Genomic DNA, 17,990 nt, shown 5'->3' with positions numbered 1-17,990 from the left:
CTCCCCTCCCCTCCCCTCCCCTCCCATTTCCTGCCTCTTCCGTCATCCATTCAACCTGTACCCAGCAGGCCAGGCCAGTTGCAGATGTTAAGGAGACAGCAATGGACAAAGCAGACAAATCTGCCTGACCTTAAGAGCTAACTTTCTTGCAGTAAGGGAAGGCCTAACAGACAAACAATAAAATGACAAATAAAAAATTTTATACCATGTTAGAAAGTGATAAATGCTTTGGAAAAAATGGCCCAGGATAAAAGAGATTGGGAGTTCTTGGGAGAGAATCACTTTTAGTTAGTGAGGTTGCAGAAAGTAAATGTTGCTTCATTGAGAAGGTAATATTTGAGCAAGGGTGGGTAGGAGATGAGGAAGTCAGCCATTTGAATATCTGGAGGGAGACGATTCTAGACAGAAGGAATAGACAGTGCAAATTATTAGCTGTATGGTTACATCATCTGAAAGTGGGAAAGTGCCTGGAGTATTTATGGAACAGCAGAGATGCCAGTGTGTGTGGAGTGGAATGACCAAGGAAGAGGGTAGTACAAGAAGGGCTAAGAGAGAATAGTGGGCCAGACCATGCAAGGCTCTGTAGGCCATTGTAAGGGTGTTATTCTGAGTGAAATGGGGATCCACTGGAGTGTTTCAAGCAGTTCGGTTTGGGACTCAATAAGTTTGTGATGTCCAAACAGAGACATCAGGAGGCAGTTAAACATATAAGCCTGGAATTTGTGATAGAGGTCCGGGTTCATGAGATAAATTTGGAAGTAGTTGGTATAGATATTTAAAGCCATCACCAAGGGTGAAAGGGTATAGTTACAAAAGTGGAGAGGGCTGTCCTAAGACTCTCCAGCATTAAGGTTGGGAAGAGAGGAGTTACCAGCAAAACAGACTGAGATCAAGTTGGTAGCATGGAAACCGAGAGAGTGAAGAAACCGTACCAAGGCAGAGGGAGTGACTCAAGTGAGTCACATGTTGCTTATGGTCAAGTACCATGAAGTCAAATACAGTGAGTCTGAGAATTAACAGTTGGATCTAGCAAGTGGAGGTCCTTGAACTCTATTAGGACAGGCAGAGCCTCATGAGAGTGGGTTTGAGATAACAGAAGAAGAGTTGAAAAATAGGCAACTTTTTCAAGGAGTTCGGTTACAAAGGGGAGCAAAGAAATGGGGCAGAACTTGGCAGGAAGGGTGGGGTCTCCTCTGCTTCCCTTCTCCTTTCCTACTAGGCATTTGTAGTGGCCAACTAAATGCAGCTAAGCGCTCTAGCTCACGCCACCAGCCTGAGAGATTATCAGTGCTTTCAGTATTTTGTAGTTCCATTATTACAGTATTTGAATTCTAAAGGACACTTGAGTACCCTGAACTGTCATCCTCATTCAGATCCACCAAAAGTTTTCCTGTAATTTTTGAAGTAATTATATATTGTTCTAAACTTTTCACAGAGTGATCTTTCCATGAACATAGACTAATGATAGATTTGGACATTTATACAAGTAATGTGTTTCTGTAGCCTGACGTTCCTAACGTCCATTTCTTATCAGTTCCCCAGCAAATCGATGCCAAGCAAATCCACACAGTGAAGGAGAAACTTTGCATGATGGTGCCAAGATTTGGGGTACAGATAGCATTTATATAATATGCTTCAATTTACATGAAAGGTGGAAACAGATTTTCAGTATCTTTGTGCCTGCAGCACATTTGACTTCTACAGTGATTACCCAGCGCTCTTAGAGCCCCTTAGTTTAGAATTAACATAGTTTGATGCCATTAAGGATGAGGGTCATTGTCTAATGCCAGAGACTTTGGAATTCCAGCTCTGATGAAAAACTAATAACTAATTCTTGTTGAGTCCTTGTAATTGAAAAGCATTTTTTTCTTTTGAAGAGTTTGTAGCTAATTCCGATCAATGCACACCACAAGTGCTGAGGTGCCAGTTGCCATGCTATACCCCATTGGATATGTGAGAAACAGTTGGCACATATGTGCCCCAGAGCATAATCCAGCAGCTTCCCAAGAACTTCTTGGAAACCTGCTTTAGGCCTGAGGACTCCCACCCCTGAAGTGCACCCCAGATCTTAAGATGGGTCTGAAAGGCATGTTGTTGTACCTGAAGAATGAGAGGTATAGTTGCTGTGTTCTTTGACTAAATTGGAATACACTAATTCCTAAGAATTTACTTACTTAAGTAGAAGGCTTCAGGTGCTGTCATTACCCATCTATCTAGATTGATTTCATCTGAGCCAGTGACATTTGTGTAGTTCCTAAAAGAAGGTCCCAGGCCCAAGCTACTACTAGCCTTAGACACCTACTGGATTATAAAAATCCACCAGAAATGAAAGCTTCAGTCTTTATGTGTGTCCTCAGACAAATAAATTCTGTGTTTCTGGAGACTTTTCTTGGGGGAATTGCCTCTTCCTTTTTCTGGAATTTTTATTTTATGAATTTTTATTTATATTTGACCTTTTTTTTTTGCTTTTTTTAATCAGTAAAATGAAGCAGTAGTGATAGGAATCTTTGAGCCATTAAATTTTATGTAGTACGTTTCCATTAAGAATCCCACTATATTTGTGATAGCTTGTAGCCTTCTGATAGCTCTGTGAGAGGTTGTATCAACCCACAGCCTACCATAGTGGGTAGCCTTGCAAAAAACCCACAAAAGACCCTGCTTGACCCTTACTCATGAAAGATGTAGTTTAAATCATATGGAATGGAGAGCCTCAATTTGCTGTCATTTCAGAGGAGTGTTTAAGACTTTTAGATGTTTACGATTTTATTCACAGTTCTTGGACGACTGATCTTCAAATACAATAAATGAATGTCCTAGAGATTTTAATACAGATACTTAATCTCTGGAGGGCAGGGATAGCAGTGCAAGTATATGATGAGATCTGTGTATTTATCTTACCTTGTGTATTTTTTTGAACCTTTATTGTGCACAAAGCTATTTTTAATTTAAGGGAAGGTGGAGGAGGGGGAACAGATCCCCTAATCTCACTACTTTCAAATATCTCAGAAACCTAAGTGGACTTGCTAAATCAGGAAAAGTCTTCAACAGGTTTGAGAATGAGCCTCTGAATTCCATACTGTTGCCTCCTGTCTTGGATAATGAAGTTATAGGAAATGGCTGCTTTGGTGGTAAGAAGAAGCAACTGAAAATGCTTCCCTCCAGCTGTCCTTGTGTAAGAAGATTATTCTTATTGGTAGGAAAATTACTTCTTTTCTAGAAATAAAGTAAAATGTAAGAAGGGTTGTTTTCATAACAGGACCTTTCTTGGAACTATATAGTGGCTGTAGAATTCTTAAGCATTTTGGAAAATGTCGTTTCTAATGTCAGCATAATCTGTCATAGCACTGTTCCCCTGGGAGCAGATCAGATTCTTCTTCGAGGCGCTCAATTGAGAAATACACAGTGGGTTCATGGAATAGTTGTCTACACTGGACATGACACCAAGCTGATGCAGGTGGGATTTTTATCTGTGAAAACCTTTTGGACCCAAGTCTTTTGAAAATATGCTATCTGTAGGTCTCGGTGCTGTAGTCCTAAACCTAGCAGATCATCTGTCATAGATACCTGAGCCCCACACTGTATATCCAGATCTCATTCTTCAGTGAGTGGGGCTGTGAAATGGCTCACTCCATGCAATAACACTAGAACGTTCCACCAGAGATCACCAATGCGTGAACACCCAATGATTTTGCATACCAGTCCACTGGCAGCATTTACTGACTATTGCAATGATTGACAAAAGTTGTCTGTGTAACGATGAGTGCTCTGCATTATTTATCTTATAATTTTATTTTATTACAATGATCACATTTTAGAACTTATTTTTATTTTTTATAAAATTGAAAGAAAAACTTGTAACTGTTTGTTAATAGTCAACTATTATGTTGACTGTTTTTCACAGCATTTTTATGTTAAGCCATTTTTAATCAGCTTTAATCCTAGCACTTGTAACATTTACACATGCCTGTGGCTGCTCCTTCTCTACATTATAATATCATGAGTGTTCAGTGGTGAGGTAGGTGTGGAAAACTCAGTTTTAAGGTACTAAATGAAAATCTGCTTTGAGGGCTGATAACTTTGTACATTGTAAAGGCACAAAGATGTTATCAACAGGCAAGCAGGACTGCTGTTAATGATTCCACCCCTAACTATTCTGTAAATTCTATAAATCATCATTTTATGTTGATTTTTGACATTTAAGTTTCTGTCATGTGGATGCCGTGGTTAGCACAGATCTTTTTTTTTTTTTTTTTTTTTTCCTTGCGTTATGCGGGCCTCTCACTGTTGTGGCCTCTCCCATTTGCGGAGCACAGGCTCCGGACGCGCAGGCTCAGTGGCCATGGCTCACGGGCCCAGCCGCTCCGCGGCATGTGGGATCTTCCCGAAACGGGGCACGAACCCGCGTCTCCTGCATCGGCAGGCGGACTCTCAAGCACTGCGCCACCAGGGAAGCCCAGCACAGATCATTTTTTATCATTAAATATAGCTCAGGAAACTTGCCTCCGTTATTCTTGATAGCACTACTTAGATTGCTGCTGTGTTTAGTAAAACAATTACTAAATGCCACCAAAAACTCTGGAAACCAGAGATCCTTTAAATGTTGTCTTCATAGTCTGGAATTTCCAGGTCTCTGGCTGTGGGTACATAGGTCACCTTCTCTGCATCTCTTCAGGAGCTGAGATGCTAGATGCCTTAGTCTACCCTGTTTGCTTAGGTAGTCAGGTAATGCATTATTCATCTCACCTGCCACAATGCAAAAGCCATGTCTACAAAAGGAATGTTATTTCCTTCTTTCTTACTGTTTTACATCGTAGAAAAAGGATTGGATAAAAAGGATACAGTGAAGGAAAAGAGGTAGTTAACCTTTGACAGCTTATTACATCTGATTGTTTTCCATATAATTCTCATGTGTTGAACCATGTGTAGGTTTTGAATTGTGACTGACTTTGTCATCTTCACCAAAATACTAGATACACATTACTAGATCATTTGTACACATTTCTTATCACTCATCTTTTGTTTCTTTTTACAGAATTCAACAAGTCCACCACTTAAACTCTCAAATGTAGAACGGATTACAAATGTACAAATTTTAATTTTATTTTGTATCTTGATTGCCATGTCTCTTGTCTGTTCTGTGGGCTCAGCCATTTGGAATCGAAGGCATTCTGGAAAGGACTGGTATCTCAATCTAAACTGTGAGCATTAAAGTACTTATTGTACTTATTTTTTCTTTCATTAAAACATGTATTTGTTTCACAACTGATCTTGGAATTTCCTATTTCAAAAAAGAAAACCTTGTTGCCAAGATAACTGGGCATTTAATCTTTATTTTTCAATGCAATTTCCAGTAAAAGTAAGTAAAATGTTACAATCTCTAAAATTTCAGAATCCTTAAAAATATAGTGAGTACTCTAAAATAGTATAAACTGTTATTTTATTAATGTTATTTTCATTTTTATTAATTTATTCTTTTAAATATTTTAACACAAGTGGTTACATAGCCATCTGGTAAAGAAAGCAGATTGAGTATACTTAAAGCACCAAAAAAGTATTTTACATGTTTTTAAAGTGTTAAAATTGAATGTACTTTCATTTGAACTCATGATTGCAGTGAATTCTGTTTTAATAGTCATCTTTTCTTAGGGAAAGTACTATTAAGTAGTTTCCTTTTTGGATCATTTATCTTTTTACTGAGTATTTCTGGGAAGTAAGTTTACATTTCCTTTTGATGAGCACTTAACCAATAAATATTTAATTTCCAAGTGTGTGAAAACAAGTTCTAGTAAAATTTTGTATCACAACTGATTTTCTCAGTTGTTTCTTATTATATTGATTTAGCTTTGTAGCTATTCCAGGGTTCTTGTTTTTTAACAGTCGTTGGTTTGCTATTTCAACATTAGAATTGTTAAGACTACCATCATTTTGTTTCTTCATATACTTTACAGTTTATCTGGGATAACTGTTCTACTTACATTATTGAAGAGGAAGAATATAATTTACCTAGAGCTGAACTTACCTAGGGTTCAGCCCTACATTGTTTTAGCTACCTGGGTTGGTTTTGCTGCTGTTGTTTGTTTGCTTTTAAGACATCCTTCAAACTGGAAATGCTTTTTAAAAATTCACGTGAGGGTTTCCCTGGTGGCGCAGTGGTTGAGAGTCCGCCTGCCGATGCAGGGGACACAGGTTTGTGCCCCGGTCCAGGAGGATCCCACATGCCGCGGAGCAGCTGGGCCCGTGAGCCATGGCCACTGGGCCTGCGCGTCCGGAGCCTGTGCTCCGCAACGGGAGAGCCCCCAACAGTGAGAGGCCCGCGTACCACAAAAAAAAAAAAAAAAAAAAAAAAAAAATTCATGTGAAAGTGATTCTACCTGGTTGAGATTCTACCTCAGTCCTGTCCCTAATATCTCTAAACTTCATGTTTTGAATGGGTTTGAAATACGTGGTAGTACTTTCTCTTTTTAGTACCATTATGCAGTTCTTAAAAGGGTTCACAACATCTTGAACACAAATGATGCCATTCTATCTTGAAGACTGTATTTGAGAATAAGAACATGTTATCAGCACAGTGTTCTTCCCACACTTTTAGATATACTATATAATACAGAAAATTCTTGTTATGCTAAAATTCTGGTTAATGCAAATAAAATATAAAACTGTAAATGACTTTTTTCCTACCTCCCCCAACAGATGGTGGTGCTAATAATTTTGGACTGAATTTCTTGACCTTCATCATCCTTTTCAATAATCTCATTCCTATCAGCTTGTTGGTTACATTAGAAGTGGTGAAATTTACCCAGGCATACTTCATAAATTGGGTAAATATGAATTATTATTGTTTTTTATTACATGAACATACATTTTGTCCTTTTTCCTGATAGGGTCTTTTGATCTTTCAGGAAAAAAATCTTAATTATGCCTTACTTTTTATTGACTACAAGACAACATTTCAAAATTTTTTTGAGCCTTATATAATATAATAATAATAATAATAAATTCATTTGACATGTGAAAATCGTAACAAAGTCTCTCATCTCAGAATCACACAAGTTTACAGACCAGACACGCTGGGGAAAATAGGTCTGTAGTTGAGGAAACCTATTTTTTGGTTACATAGTGATCTTGGGGAAAACGAGAATCATAGGGTTTAGAGTTAAAATAATGGATTTTATTTCTAATTACTAGCTGTGTGAACTTTGCCAGCCACTTGACTTTTTTGAGACTTATTTTCTTGGCCAATCACAGGGGAATAAATAAAACATGCTTTACCTGCATCTCACAGCAGTTATATAGATCAAAGGACGCTTGCGACATAGCAAACAACTTCATAAACAGTTGAGCACTATAGAAATAATACCGTATTCGCTACTTGTAGCAACCAGGCCTTCTATCATGTTTTATAAATCTTTGTAGTTTATTTTTCCACACTGTAAACAGTTTTAGCTGGGCTTGAATTTTTATTTTTCTCGATTCTTTTTAATCTTAGAAAAGTGTACTGGACATCTGTTTCCTAAATGTTTTGTTTATAAAGTTTTACTCTCCTTCAATTAAATTTCAGTAATTTTTACCAAAGTTAAAATTGATGAATTTATATAAATTAAGTCTTTAAACCTAATCTGCCAGAAAGTTTAATTTTATCTTTTATTTTGATTTTTTTATTATCTTTTGATTTTTTAAAATCACTTGAAAGTCTTTCAATATGAACAATATTAGGGTTTTTAAAAATATGCTACTTCCGCAACTGTTCATTATCTTTCCATAGTAAGTGATCCACTTCAACCCTTAATCTCTGAATTCATTGCTGAAAGATCAGTATAATTTAGAAATCTGAAATGAGTTGCAGGCATAGCTAATTTCATGCAGGAGATTTGTTGCTAAAAAAATGGTGTAATAAAATTTGTATAAGTACAATTAAAACTTACTGAAAGTGTTCCACTTACAGAAATAATAAGGTAGCTCATTATGAAAATCAAATAACTAGTCAGTCTTTTTATTTGGATTTTCAAAAGTAATATTTGCTTCAAATAATTATATAATTTTAGTATTGGATGAATCCAGCAGGCTTATGCTTTTCAACTGCCTTTCTAATACGCAGAGATTTTCTAACATTACTGACAGGTCTTCCCTTACCAGGCAGTTTCTTCCTTGTGTGGAAATGAGATTAGTAACTGCCTTCCTTTTCTTCTAGTTCTTCCCAGTAGATCTTTTATGAACACGTCTAATCTTGTTTCCAAATGACAGCCTTGCAAAATATTTGAACTTGGCTATCATGCCTATTCTCCTGTCATCCCCGCCCCCTGAATAAGTATCCTCCATCTCCTTCCGTCCTTCATTTGACATGATTTCCGACTTAATCCCTATTGCAGTTACTACTGTCTAAACATTGCCCATTTGTTTACTATCCCTCTTAAAACAAGGTACCTGTTCCAGAACCGATGTTGATCAGTCTGAAATACAGATGTAGGAGAGATCAGATCTGGCCTTTTCATTTGACATGTGAAAATCAGTAAACCCTGGCTTGTCAATAAAATGTTCTTTACTTTCAAGTATATACAGTGTAAGAAACTTGACCAAGAAGTACAAGATGGAATCCTTTAAGTAATTTTTCCAGGGATTTAAAGTCTAAATTATTTGAGCAATGTTTCGTTGCTGTTATTTTAACTCACGTAAAGCATTGTGCCAGACACAGTAGGAAGCACTTCACATGCATTATCTTATTTAATCCTTATATTGTAGTAGGTCACATACCTAGGAAATGGTGGAATGATAGTAAACCAGGATTACCTGATTCCAGAGACGGGCTCTACCTACCATACTGTTCTGCCCTTAGTGTGAAATATGGTATTCCGTATTGAGTATTTTTTAGGAAATCAACTGAAATGGTTAGTGATGACAAGAGATGAGAGTGTTACATACATTGCTCACCAGTTAAATAAAATTGTACTAAATCTCTTATTATGAGTTGTATTCAAGGATTTCTTTTTTTTTTTTTTTTTAAAGGATCTTGACATGCACTATGAACCCACAGACACTGCTGCTATGGCTCGAACATCTAATCTGAATGAGGAACTTGGCCAGGTAAACTAAATTTCTTATTGATATGTTGAATTGGAAGTCAGATTTGGTGTAATTTCTGCCATATGTGGCAACTTCAGGTGAATTGACAGCTCCTAATTTTCCATTTTTTGAATGATTGGCATAAATACATGTTAGTACCTAACTTTCAATTTTCATTTTTAGTGAATGAACATTATGTAATGCGTATTCTGTTCTCAGGATAAGATATTACACAGAAAGATGTCCTTCAGTATATAATCTGACTAATATATAAAGTATTGAGTGCTTTTGAGTTATAAACTCCCAGTATTAAAATTGTGTATAGCTTTTGACCAGAAAGGAAGGAAATGTTAGTTTATCAATGAAGTTGTATAAGTCAAGCAGGAATTTGAGATTTATAGTTCATACTATATTCACATATATGTATATATTTGTAATTCATTTATACGTATTAGTTAAGAAAGAATTCTTCTTTTTTTGTACCATTGCCATTTGCTAACTCTTACTCTTCAAATAGCATTTAAGCCAGAATTATCCTTTTTCTTACCAATTCAGATGTTGTATGAAGTTAATTTTAATTGCAACCCATCGCCAATCCCATAATTGTTTGTTATGTTCAGAAATGCCGATGTTTTAGTGCTCTATACATGTTAAGTAGCTATAGAGGCACTTACTAGTGGAAATTCAGACCATATTAAGCATATTAAGACAGATTTCTATATGACTGTAGTTTTTCTGCTAGCTTGAGAGACTAGCTTTCATATAGGATTCATTGCTAAAATACGAAAAGAAATAGTTGAAAATATTCTTTAGTGATGTGCAGAAAGTAGTCAGTTAATAGCATTCATTGTGCCCCTACAATGTAACAAAATTGATAGAAAGAATAATGTAAGGCTTTTTCCCTTCATTAAAAACTGGCTTAAAAAGACCTCTGAAATTTTAATGAGAATTTTTAAACTTTTTTTTTAGGTAAAATACATATTTTCTGACAAAACTGGTACTTTGACATGCAATGTAATGCAGTTTAAGAAGTGCACCATAGCTGGAGTTGCTTATGGGTGAGTTTTTTCCCTTTAATTCGAGTATGATATATAGATTTAATTAATGCTAACGGTTTGGTATAATTTGGGGAGTTCTTATTAGGGGAGTTTTTTTAATCTAGAAGGCAGCTATTTTAATTTTAGCATACATGTACGTTTTGTGTTTTATAGTTTGGTATTGTTTTTCACTTGGAATTACCTGTGAGGCAGGGGCTCCGCCCAATAATATTTCAGTGTTTAGAGCTGCCGAAGGTCTCTATCTGGCTCTGGTTATAAGGTACAAATACACTTCCCTCTCCATTGTCGTGAAGTCAGAGTACAACCTGCATGTGTTAAAACATGCAGCCTGGGGCTTCCCTGGTGGCGCAGTGGTTGAGAGTCCGCCTGCCGATGCAGGGGACACGGGTTCGTGCCCCGGTCCAGGAAGATCCCACATGCCGCGGAGCGGCTGGGCCCGTGAGCCATGGCCGCTGAGCCTGCATGTCCGGAGCCTGTGCTCCGCAGCGGGAGAGGCCACAGCAGTGAGAGGCCCACGTACCGCAAAAAAAAAATAAAAATAAAACATGCAGTCTGTCCTTGGGCAGTTTTCAAGTTAAAATATTGTTTCTCTGATAGTTAGTCCTTTGATTTCTTTTTATCATCTCTCCTCTTTGCAGTCACAGAGCAATCTAAATTTCTGATGACGGGAAGGAGGTAGGGACACAAAACTCTTAAATCCGGGAGATAATAAATATCATCAAATACTCTTATCAGTCTCTTAACATCCTTTAGAATGTGCTTGTTGAGCACCCATTTTTTTTCTTACTTCCAGGTATTCTTGCCTAAACTGCTCAAAAGCCTTCTTTTTGAAACACTTTATAGGGTAATGTGAGAAAATTAATTTCTACATTTCCTAAAAAGGCATGCTCAAAAGATGAAATAACATCCTGGCTGACTGACCTTGGCCTACTATTAGATTTTCCAACTATCTTTATCTACAAGTAAGACTGGTAAATGTTGGTATCTTAACCATGCAAGCAAGGGCACTTGCCTTTGGGTTTTCTGGCTTGTGCCCACCCCTTCCCCACTCATGCTCTGTCTCTAAGCAGTAAGCCAGTATAAAAATAGGGTATTGAATTATGAAAATGCCTTTATTTAAAACCAAATAAACGACCACTTGGTAAAAAATTCTAAAAGCATGTGATTACTCCCATATGCAGGGTCTACAAAGAGAAATAGATGGAGGCAGATGTTCTTTGGGTTAGTAGAGAGTATGACTAAAATTGACTTCAAACTATGTGGGTAAATGAAGCTAAAAAGGCGTTTGACGTAATGGCTTTTTTACGCTGTAAGGGCAGGCTGCTAACTTAAGAAGCCTATTTACTATTTCCAGGGCTGAATGCCATTTTGCATCTTCCCTTTTCTGTCTGAAGATCTCCCAGTTCCCTTAGACAAAAGAGGCCTTCTCTCCTCCCCCCAGTTGCTACAGGCCTCTTCGTTTTGCTGCCGGGGCAGGAGAGGTTCAACCATAATCTTTGACATTTTGCATTTATATGTTCGACCCACAGTTATCCCAGATGAGAGAAGGAAAGGCCTACTGTGATTCTAGAGTTTGTTGTATTATACTTGCTAACAGATTTATGGTGATGTTTGTTTTTACACAAATTCTGCATTCATTCATAAATATTACTTTTAGAGGGTTCTGTTTGGTAATTGACATCCTTTTTTAATTTGTCCAATGTCCAGTTGAATAAGCAAGTTCTTCAAATTAGTAATTATTGATTGTGAACTTATCAGAACAGAAAACTAGGATGATATCTAGGTGCTCTTTTCTTTTGCATTTTATAAGATTTTTTCTTACTCTTGGAACAAGTTCTTAAACATTTTCAAGCAGTAGTTGTAAAGAATAACTACCGTAAAAGAATATTGTTCTTCCTGTGTCTATTGGTGATATGGTCATTAACAATTATGTATTATGTATTATGATAGGGTGGGTTTGAGACTGGCAAATGTTAAAGTAGTATTCAGAGTTGAATATTGTCATCATTTAGATTAAGTTTGCACCGAAACAAATTTCCTCCTGGGAAAATCACATCTCTTAACACTGATGTGCAGTTGTAAGACATGAGTCGTAGTCCTGGCTTTGTCAATAATTCACCATGTGACCCTAGACAATTATTTTCAAATATCCCAAACACTTTAAAATGAGGGTGGTGAGACCAGATGATCTCCAAGATTCTTTTTCAGGTATAAAGTTCTAACATGTTTAGAAATTTAAAAATAGGAATTCCTTTATTTGCAATTTTTAACTGTGAAAACAGAAATACGTTTCTTCTTTGGATAATGTGTCATGTTTTCAAGAATACCAAGAGCCTTGTTGAGTGAAGCCGGTTGTTAAACTACTTCCAGTAAGTTGTGTATGTGCTCTTAGGATCCTTAAGCCAGACCGAGTTTTTATCAACATCCCCTCCCCTAAACGTTCCCGATGGACAACTGGAATGTCAGCATTGTAGAGAGTTGTTGATATATGAAGGCTTTGGAGAAACGGTGAGACGTCAGACTACTCAGGTGGTTACAGTAGGAGAGACATTTGGCTGTTACTTAATTCCATCAAACTCCACAGGAAAAATTGATTACTGAAAACTTACGTTTCTGTTGGCATTTCCTCTGGGCACTCTTTGGTTATAGGAACCATAACATGGTTATACTGTGCAGCCTGCCCTGTAGGAGTGTTTAACACTTGTTTAACATGGGGAGATATTACATGCGTACACTTCCAGCTCCAGCAGAAGAAAGTATGGTGGTTATCTCCTCGGAGTACAGCAAAACAAAGGAAAATAACAGAAACTTTCATGTATTAACAAATGCCTTTGGGGTAATGATTTCAGAGCTGATGCTTCTTAAGCATTTTTTAAGAAAATAAAGCCTCCTTTTACCCTAGATAGAGGCAAAGATGAGTTCTGTTGGCTTTTAGCAGTCTGAAGGGCGAGACTTGAAGTCTCTTGACAGTACAATCTTTGCCTAGTTCAGTGTATTCCATAGGCTTGTAGGAAGAAAATATTTAACACGTAAAACAATGCTCCAAAATTTAGTCTTAGTAAGTTTTCTCTCATTTCATATAACCTTGGCCCTAAATTGGATTCATGATGGGCAATAACATAACATTTGTACGTATCTAGCAATGATGATTATTTTGTAGAGATCAACTTTGTCAGAAATGCCACCATGCTTAAACTTATTAGAATGTTTCATTAGATTTTTTTTTAGTTAAATGTAAATAAATTGTGATGTAATATTTGTAATTTAACTTATTACAAACTAGAAATTCTGCTGTTAAACATTTATTAAGGCCTCATTTCAGCAAATTGCCTCCTATAGGGAATAATTTCATTTTATCACAGTTACTTGAATGCCAGAAAAGGTAAGGAGGCTTTTATGTTTAGTGGCTAGAATTCTCAATACAGTGACTGTTCTAGACTACAGTCCTAAGTACTACCTTTGTCGATGATTTAGATCTTACTATTGGAATGAGCTGATGAACTGAGTACAATCTCTAAGGTTAAAAAAAAAGATTCTGTGAAGCAAACTAAACAATATTTTTTGTATGGGCAAGTCATTTAAATCAGTATTAAAAACATTTCATTGACATTTTCCCTTTAAGTAAAAACCAAATGTTCCTAAAAGCAATCTTTATTTATATATGAAAACAGTATGTGAGTAGTTTCATTTCACAATATTTTGTTTAGCAATGTTTACTGAAAGAATCAGCAACTTCTTTAACACTGAGAAGAGATTCACCATGAGAAGCCTCACAATTATCAAAATAGTTAGTCCCAAGGTCTATATTATAACCAATAAATGTATCTTACTGCTCACCATGACTGGTGGGTAACGTTGGGCAAACACCATTTGTTCATTCACATGCCTCAACAAAGTGCTTTAGATGTATGTAGCACTTTGTTAGCTGATGGAGATTTAATGATCAGCAAAAGTTCACATAGCTTCTGCCCTCCTAAAGTTTATAGTCTAATTGGAGGTTAATGGATATAGTTAAGAAATCATACAGACAAGTATAAAATCACAACACAGTACAAAGGTCTGTGTGAGCCTGTGATTGGGAGTGAGGGAGGAGGGTGATCTAATCAGGGAGATCAGGGACTGTGATGCTTAAGGCTGAGATCAAGAATGAGTTGGCTTAAGTAAAGAACTTACCAAGCAGATATAACAGCACTGACCCACAAAGGCAAATAACCAGACAGAACATACACACCAGAGCCGCTGGAGCAATGATCTTGGGGAAACTCATGCAGACAGAATAAGTAACAGGTATGTGGGTCGCCTGCTGCTCACCTCATCACATTCTGAATAGCGCTCAGCATCTGCCAGGGCTGGACCACGCCCAAGGAGAGCGACTCTAAGCCTTGAGCTCTGAGGCTTTTCAAAAGCTGCCTGAGTTCAGAAGTACAAGCCCCTCTCCAGGTATGAGATCCAGGGCTGCAGTACAACAGCAGTGCAACTTGGCAGAACCTTGACACAGTGTTTTTGCTTGGGCCCCTTTAGTTATGGCAATGCAATTGATTTTTACTTTAATATAACTCTTTAAAGAACCATCCCCTCGTGGTAGTCAGATTTACTTCTGAAATGTTTTCAATACTTGGCAGATTTTATCAGTGTGGTAGTTTGTGTTCTTAGGTATTAACATGTTTGTTTCATTAAACCATTTATTCTGATTATGCAATATGTGATTAATTTTCCATTGGCTTTAGCATATATTTAAACCATTAAGTTCAGTATTTCCTACTGAATACTGAATTCTCTGCATAAAATCAAGAAATTTTATGGTGAAGAAGCAAGTTGACTATCCAGTTAAAGAATAACTTTGTAAATCTGCTTAGTTACCATAAATCATACTTACTGTACTAACTGCTATTCTTTCAAAATTAACTAAAAGTTTATTTTCTTAAGTTTTTCAAGATCTGTCTCTCAGCACTTCCCTTATTCATGCTTTTATGTTTCCAGCCTTTCTGTGATTATTTTGTCCTTTCTTTCTGTCCCTCCTCTTGCTTTCTGAAGCCATGTCCCTGAACCTGAGGATTATGGCTGCTCTCCTGATGAATGGTAAGCTGCATGGACCTTTCTGTCTCATAGCTCCCCTTAAAAGGTTTGCATTTTATTGTTTTGTTAGACACATTTCACTCCTTTTGAAAAAATTACTGACCAGGCAGGGTGACAACGTTGTAAAGTATTTCTTAAAATCTGTTGACTATCCCTGATTTCCTATCAAATAACCTTTAATCATTTTATAAACATTTCTTTCAAAGTTTAGGCTTGCTAGAGTTTTATAGAGCTATGTATCTGTAATAAAATATGTAATGATCAACTCAGTTGATCTGATCAACTCAGATCATCAACTCACAACACTGGGCTGTGGACTATTTAAGATTCAGCTACAGCTCGAGATATTTTCTTTTTCTTTTTAGCTCAGCACTGCCACCTTCTGCCACTATTTACATACTCTACAGAGCTACAAAAAGCTGCTACTGAAACACACCCACAGAGTGAAAAATTTCCTTTACATTTATTTTTGTTAATTTACTAAATCTGTTTAGAGGCTAGAAAATAAACATTTTTTTAAATTAAATGTCTGGAACAAATGTTGGAAAACCATGCTGCCAAGGACTAGAGTTAACTGGATTAGAATTAATTTTAGAATTGTTAAATATGGCATTTTATAGGGTTAATTTCAGTATGTATTGGGTTTTTTTGGTCTTACCTTAAAATCCCCCCATGGATTTACATTTTTATTTAGAATGGTATAAGTTTATTTTGATAATTCATCATGATTTGGTGGCAAGTGAAATTTCAGAAAACAGGTTCCTTTAATGCTGGTAACTCTAGAAAACATGGCTTTATATGTGGTTACATTTCTATTTTCAGATTACACATGTATTTTATGATTACGCCGTATTTTTCAACTTGTATTTTATTTCAGTAAAGTGGAAATTTAGTAACAATTTGCAGTAAACCTCATACTACCTAGGGTTAATGACACAGGCAGCTGTTTGGTTCATGTGATAACTGATGAGTCATTATATTTAAGCTCATCGCTTGGAGTATCATACATTTTGACACCTACCCACAGCCAAATAATTTTTAGTATTTTTTAAATGTGCCAAAGCATCTTACTGTTGGTGGGTAATTCAAGTTTAATGATGTAGATATTCCCTTTTATTTAATCTTTTGAGAACGTAGTTAAAATTTTGACTATATCTTGTTACTTGTTGCTTTTCTGTAGAATTAACATAATTCTATTAATTTTAAACACTGTTCATGAGTGTAGGATTAATATATATTTTTCTAAGGTAACTCATATTAAGAGAAGGAAATTACCTTCATCATATTTTTCTTAAGATTGGATGGAAATGTTAAAAATTGTTGTTTATTCAGGTCATTTAAAATATCTTACTTTCAATAGAGGTTTTTTCATGATTTTATCACTATTGGAAAGAGAAGATGTTATTTTATCTGTTTAACAAGTTCTTTTTGTAAAACACCCTTTTGGGAAATTTGATATTCTAAACTAGGTAACTCCAAATTTAAAAACACCAGCTTTTTCATAAATTTTTGTACCATTCCACTTGCAGTTACATATAAACTTAGATATTAATGATACTTTTTTAAAATAAAAGGGAAGGCTTTTGCCAACTTTTTAATAAAGTAAGCTTTATTTTAAATATATACTTGGATTCCCGATCTATCCAGTAGTTACCTGTAGGCAGCAAAGATGAAGGAACAGATACTACTTGAACTTTAGTTGTGTCCTTGGTCCTATACAGTTGTCAAGGATACAGACTTCGAATTTTGACTACCGAAGTTCACATCCTGATCCTGCTGGTGCTCTTGAACCAATTACCAAACCTCTATGCCTGTGATTCCTCATCTGGCAGAATGTAGACATCATAGGGAGGTTGTGAAGATTAAGTGAATTACGTTTTTAAAGTGCTTAGAATAGTGTCTGGACATTATAAGCTCACAGAAAGTGTTAGCTCTGGTGTCTCTCGCTCAATCGTCAAGACATATTTGAGGAGTTATAATTGACATGACCATTCTAAAGTTGGTGAAATAGTCAAAGAAGCTAATAAGTAACTTGCTCCAAAGTATACAACCAGTAAACATGGGAGAAAGAATTAAAACCTCTCTCAGCCTGGTTATGAAGTAGGTGCTGGTTATATTACATCCGACAGGCTTCAAAAATATCTGCTTTTAGAGCAAAAGATATCCTTACTATTTGTTATTTTATTTTTTCTTCGTTTCTTATTTTGTTAAGGTAGCAAGAGCAAGTAAAGTTTAACTGACTGACTTGAGAAAAGTTAGCATGGGGGGGACACAACTTTGCACAATCCTAAATCTGGCATCTGCCTAATCTGGTACACTTGGTTTCATGTTGCCAGTGAAACCAAGATTGAAAGTGTTATCCTGGTTGAATCCTACACTCCAGGTACCTGGCCATATCTTCATGCTGCTCGTCTTCAGGGATAAACTGGAGAGTGTAGCTGACTATATTAATCCAAAATCTGAAAGTTTATTTTTGTCTGACAGTCAGCAGCTTCCCCTTTCAATGTGAAGTTCATTGATTCCACATATAAAACCTGCGGCCTGTACTGGATATTTTACTACCCTACGTGAACCATATTTGCCACAAAAATACCAAGTTAAAAAAACACGTAACAGGGGCTTCCCTGGTGGCGCAGTGTTTGAGAGTCCGCCTCCCGATGCAGGGGACACAGGTCCAGGAGGATCCCACATGCCGCGGAGCGGCTAGGCCCGTGAGCCATGGCTGCTGAGCCTGCGTGTCCGTAGCCTGTGCTCCGCAACGGGAGAGGCCACGACAGTGAGAGGCCCACGTACCGCAAA

At 36.7% G+C, this 17,990-nt stretch overlaps 1 protein-coding gene across 2 annotated transcripts in view; it reads left to right on the top strand.

The window, feature by feature from the left end:
- The window catches only part of ATP8A1 (ATPase phospholipid transporting 8A1), a 236,036-nt gene that overhangs the window by 76,551 nt on the left and 141,495 nt on the right, over positions 1 to 17,990 (top strand). Inside the window, exons 9-14 of one of the 2 annotated variants that reach the window (XM_007453048.1) lie at positions 3,343 to 3,454; positions 5,033 to 5,198; positions 6,691 to 6,818; positions 9,001 to 9,078; positions 10,027 to 10,115; positions 15,150 to 15,194. In XM_007453048.1, the coding sequence (XP_007453110.1) occupies positions 3,343 to 3,454; positions 5,033 to 5,198; positions 6,691 to 6,818; positions 9,001 to 9,078; positions 10,027 to 10,115; positions 15,150 to 15,194 (618 nt within the window). The remainder of the gene's footprint in view (positions 1 to 3,342; positions 3,455 to 5,032; positions 5,199 to 6,690; positions 6,819 to 9,000; positions 9,079 to 10,026; positions 10,116 to 15,149; positions 15,195 to 17,990) is intronic. The other variant, XM_007453049.1, reaches the window with a different exon arrangement.

Source organism: Lipotes vexillifer, unplaced genomic scaffold (assembly GCF_000442215.2).
Source record: "Lipotes vexillifer unplaced genomic scaffold, Lipotes_vexillifer_v1.1 scaffold1272, whole genome shotgun sequence".
Lineage (NCBI taxonomy): Eukaryota > Metazoa > Chordata > Mammalia > Artiodactyla > Lipotidae > Lipotes > Lipotes vexillifer.
Note: the sequence above shows the minus strand (reverse complement) of the source record. Positions and strands in the feature narration are given on the sequence as shown.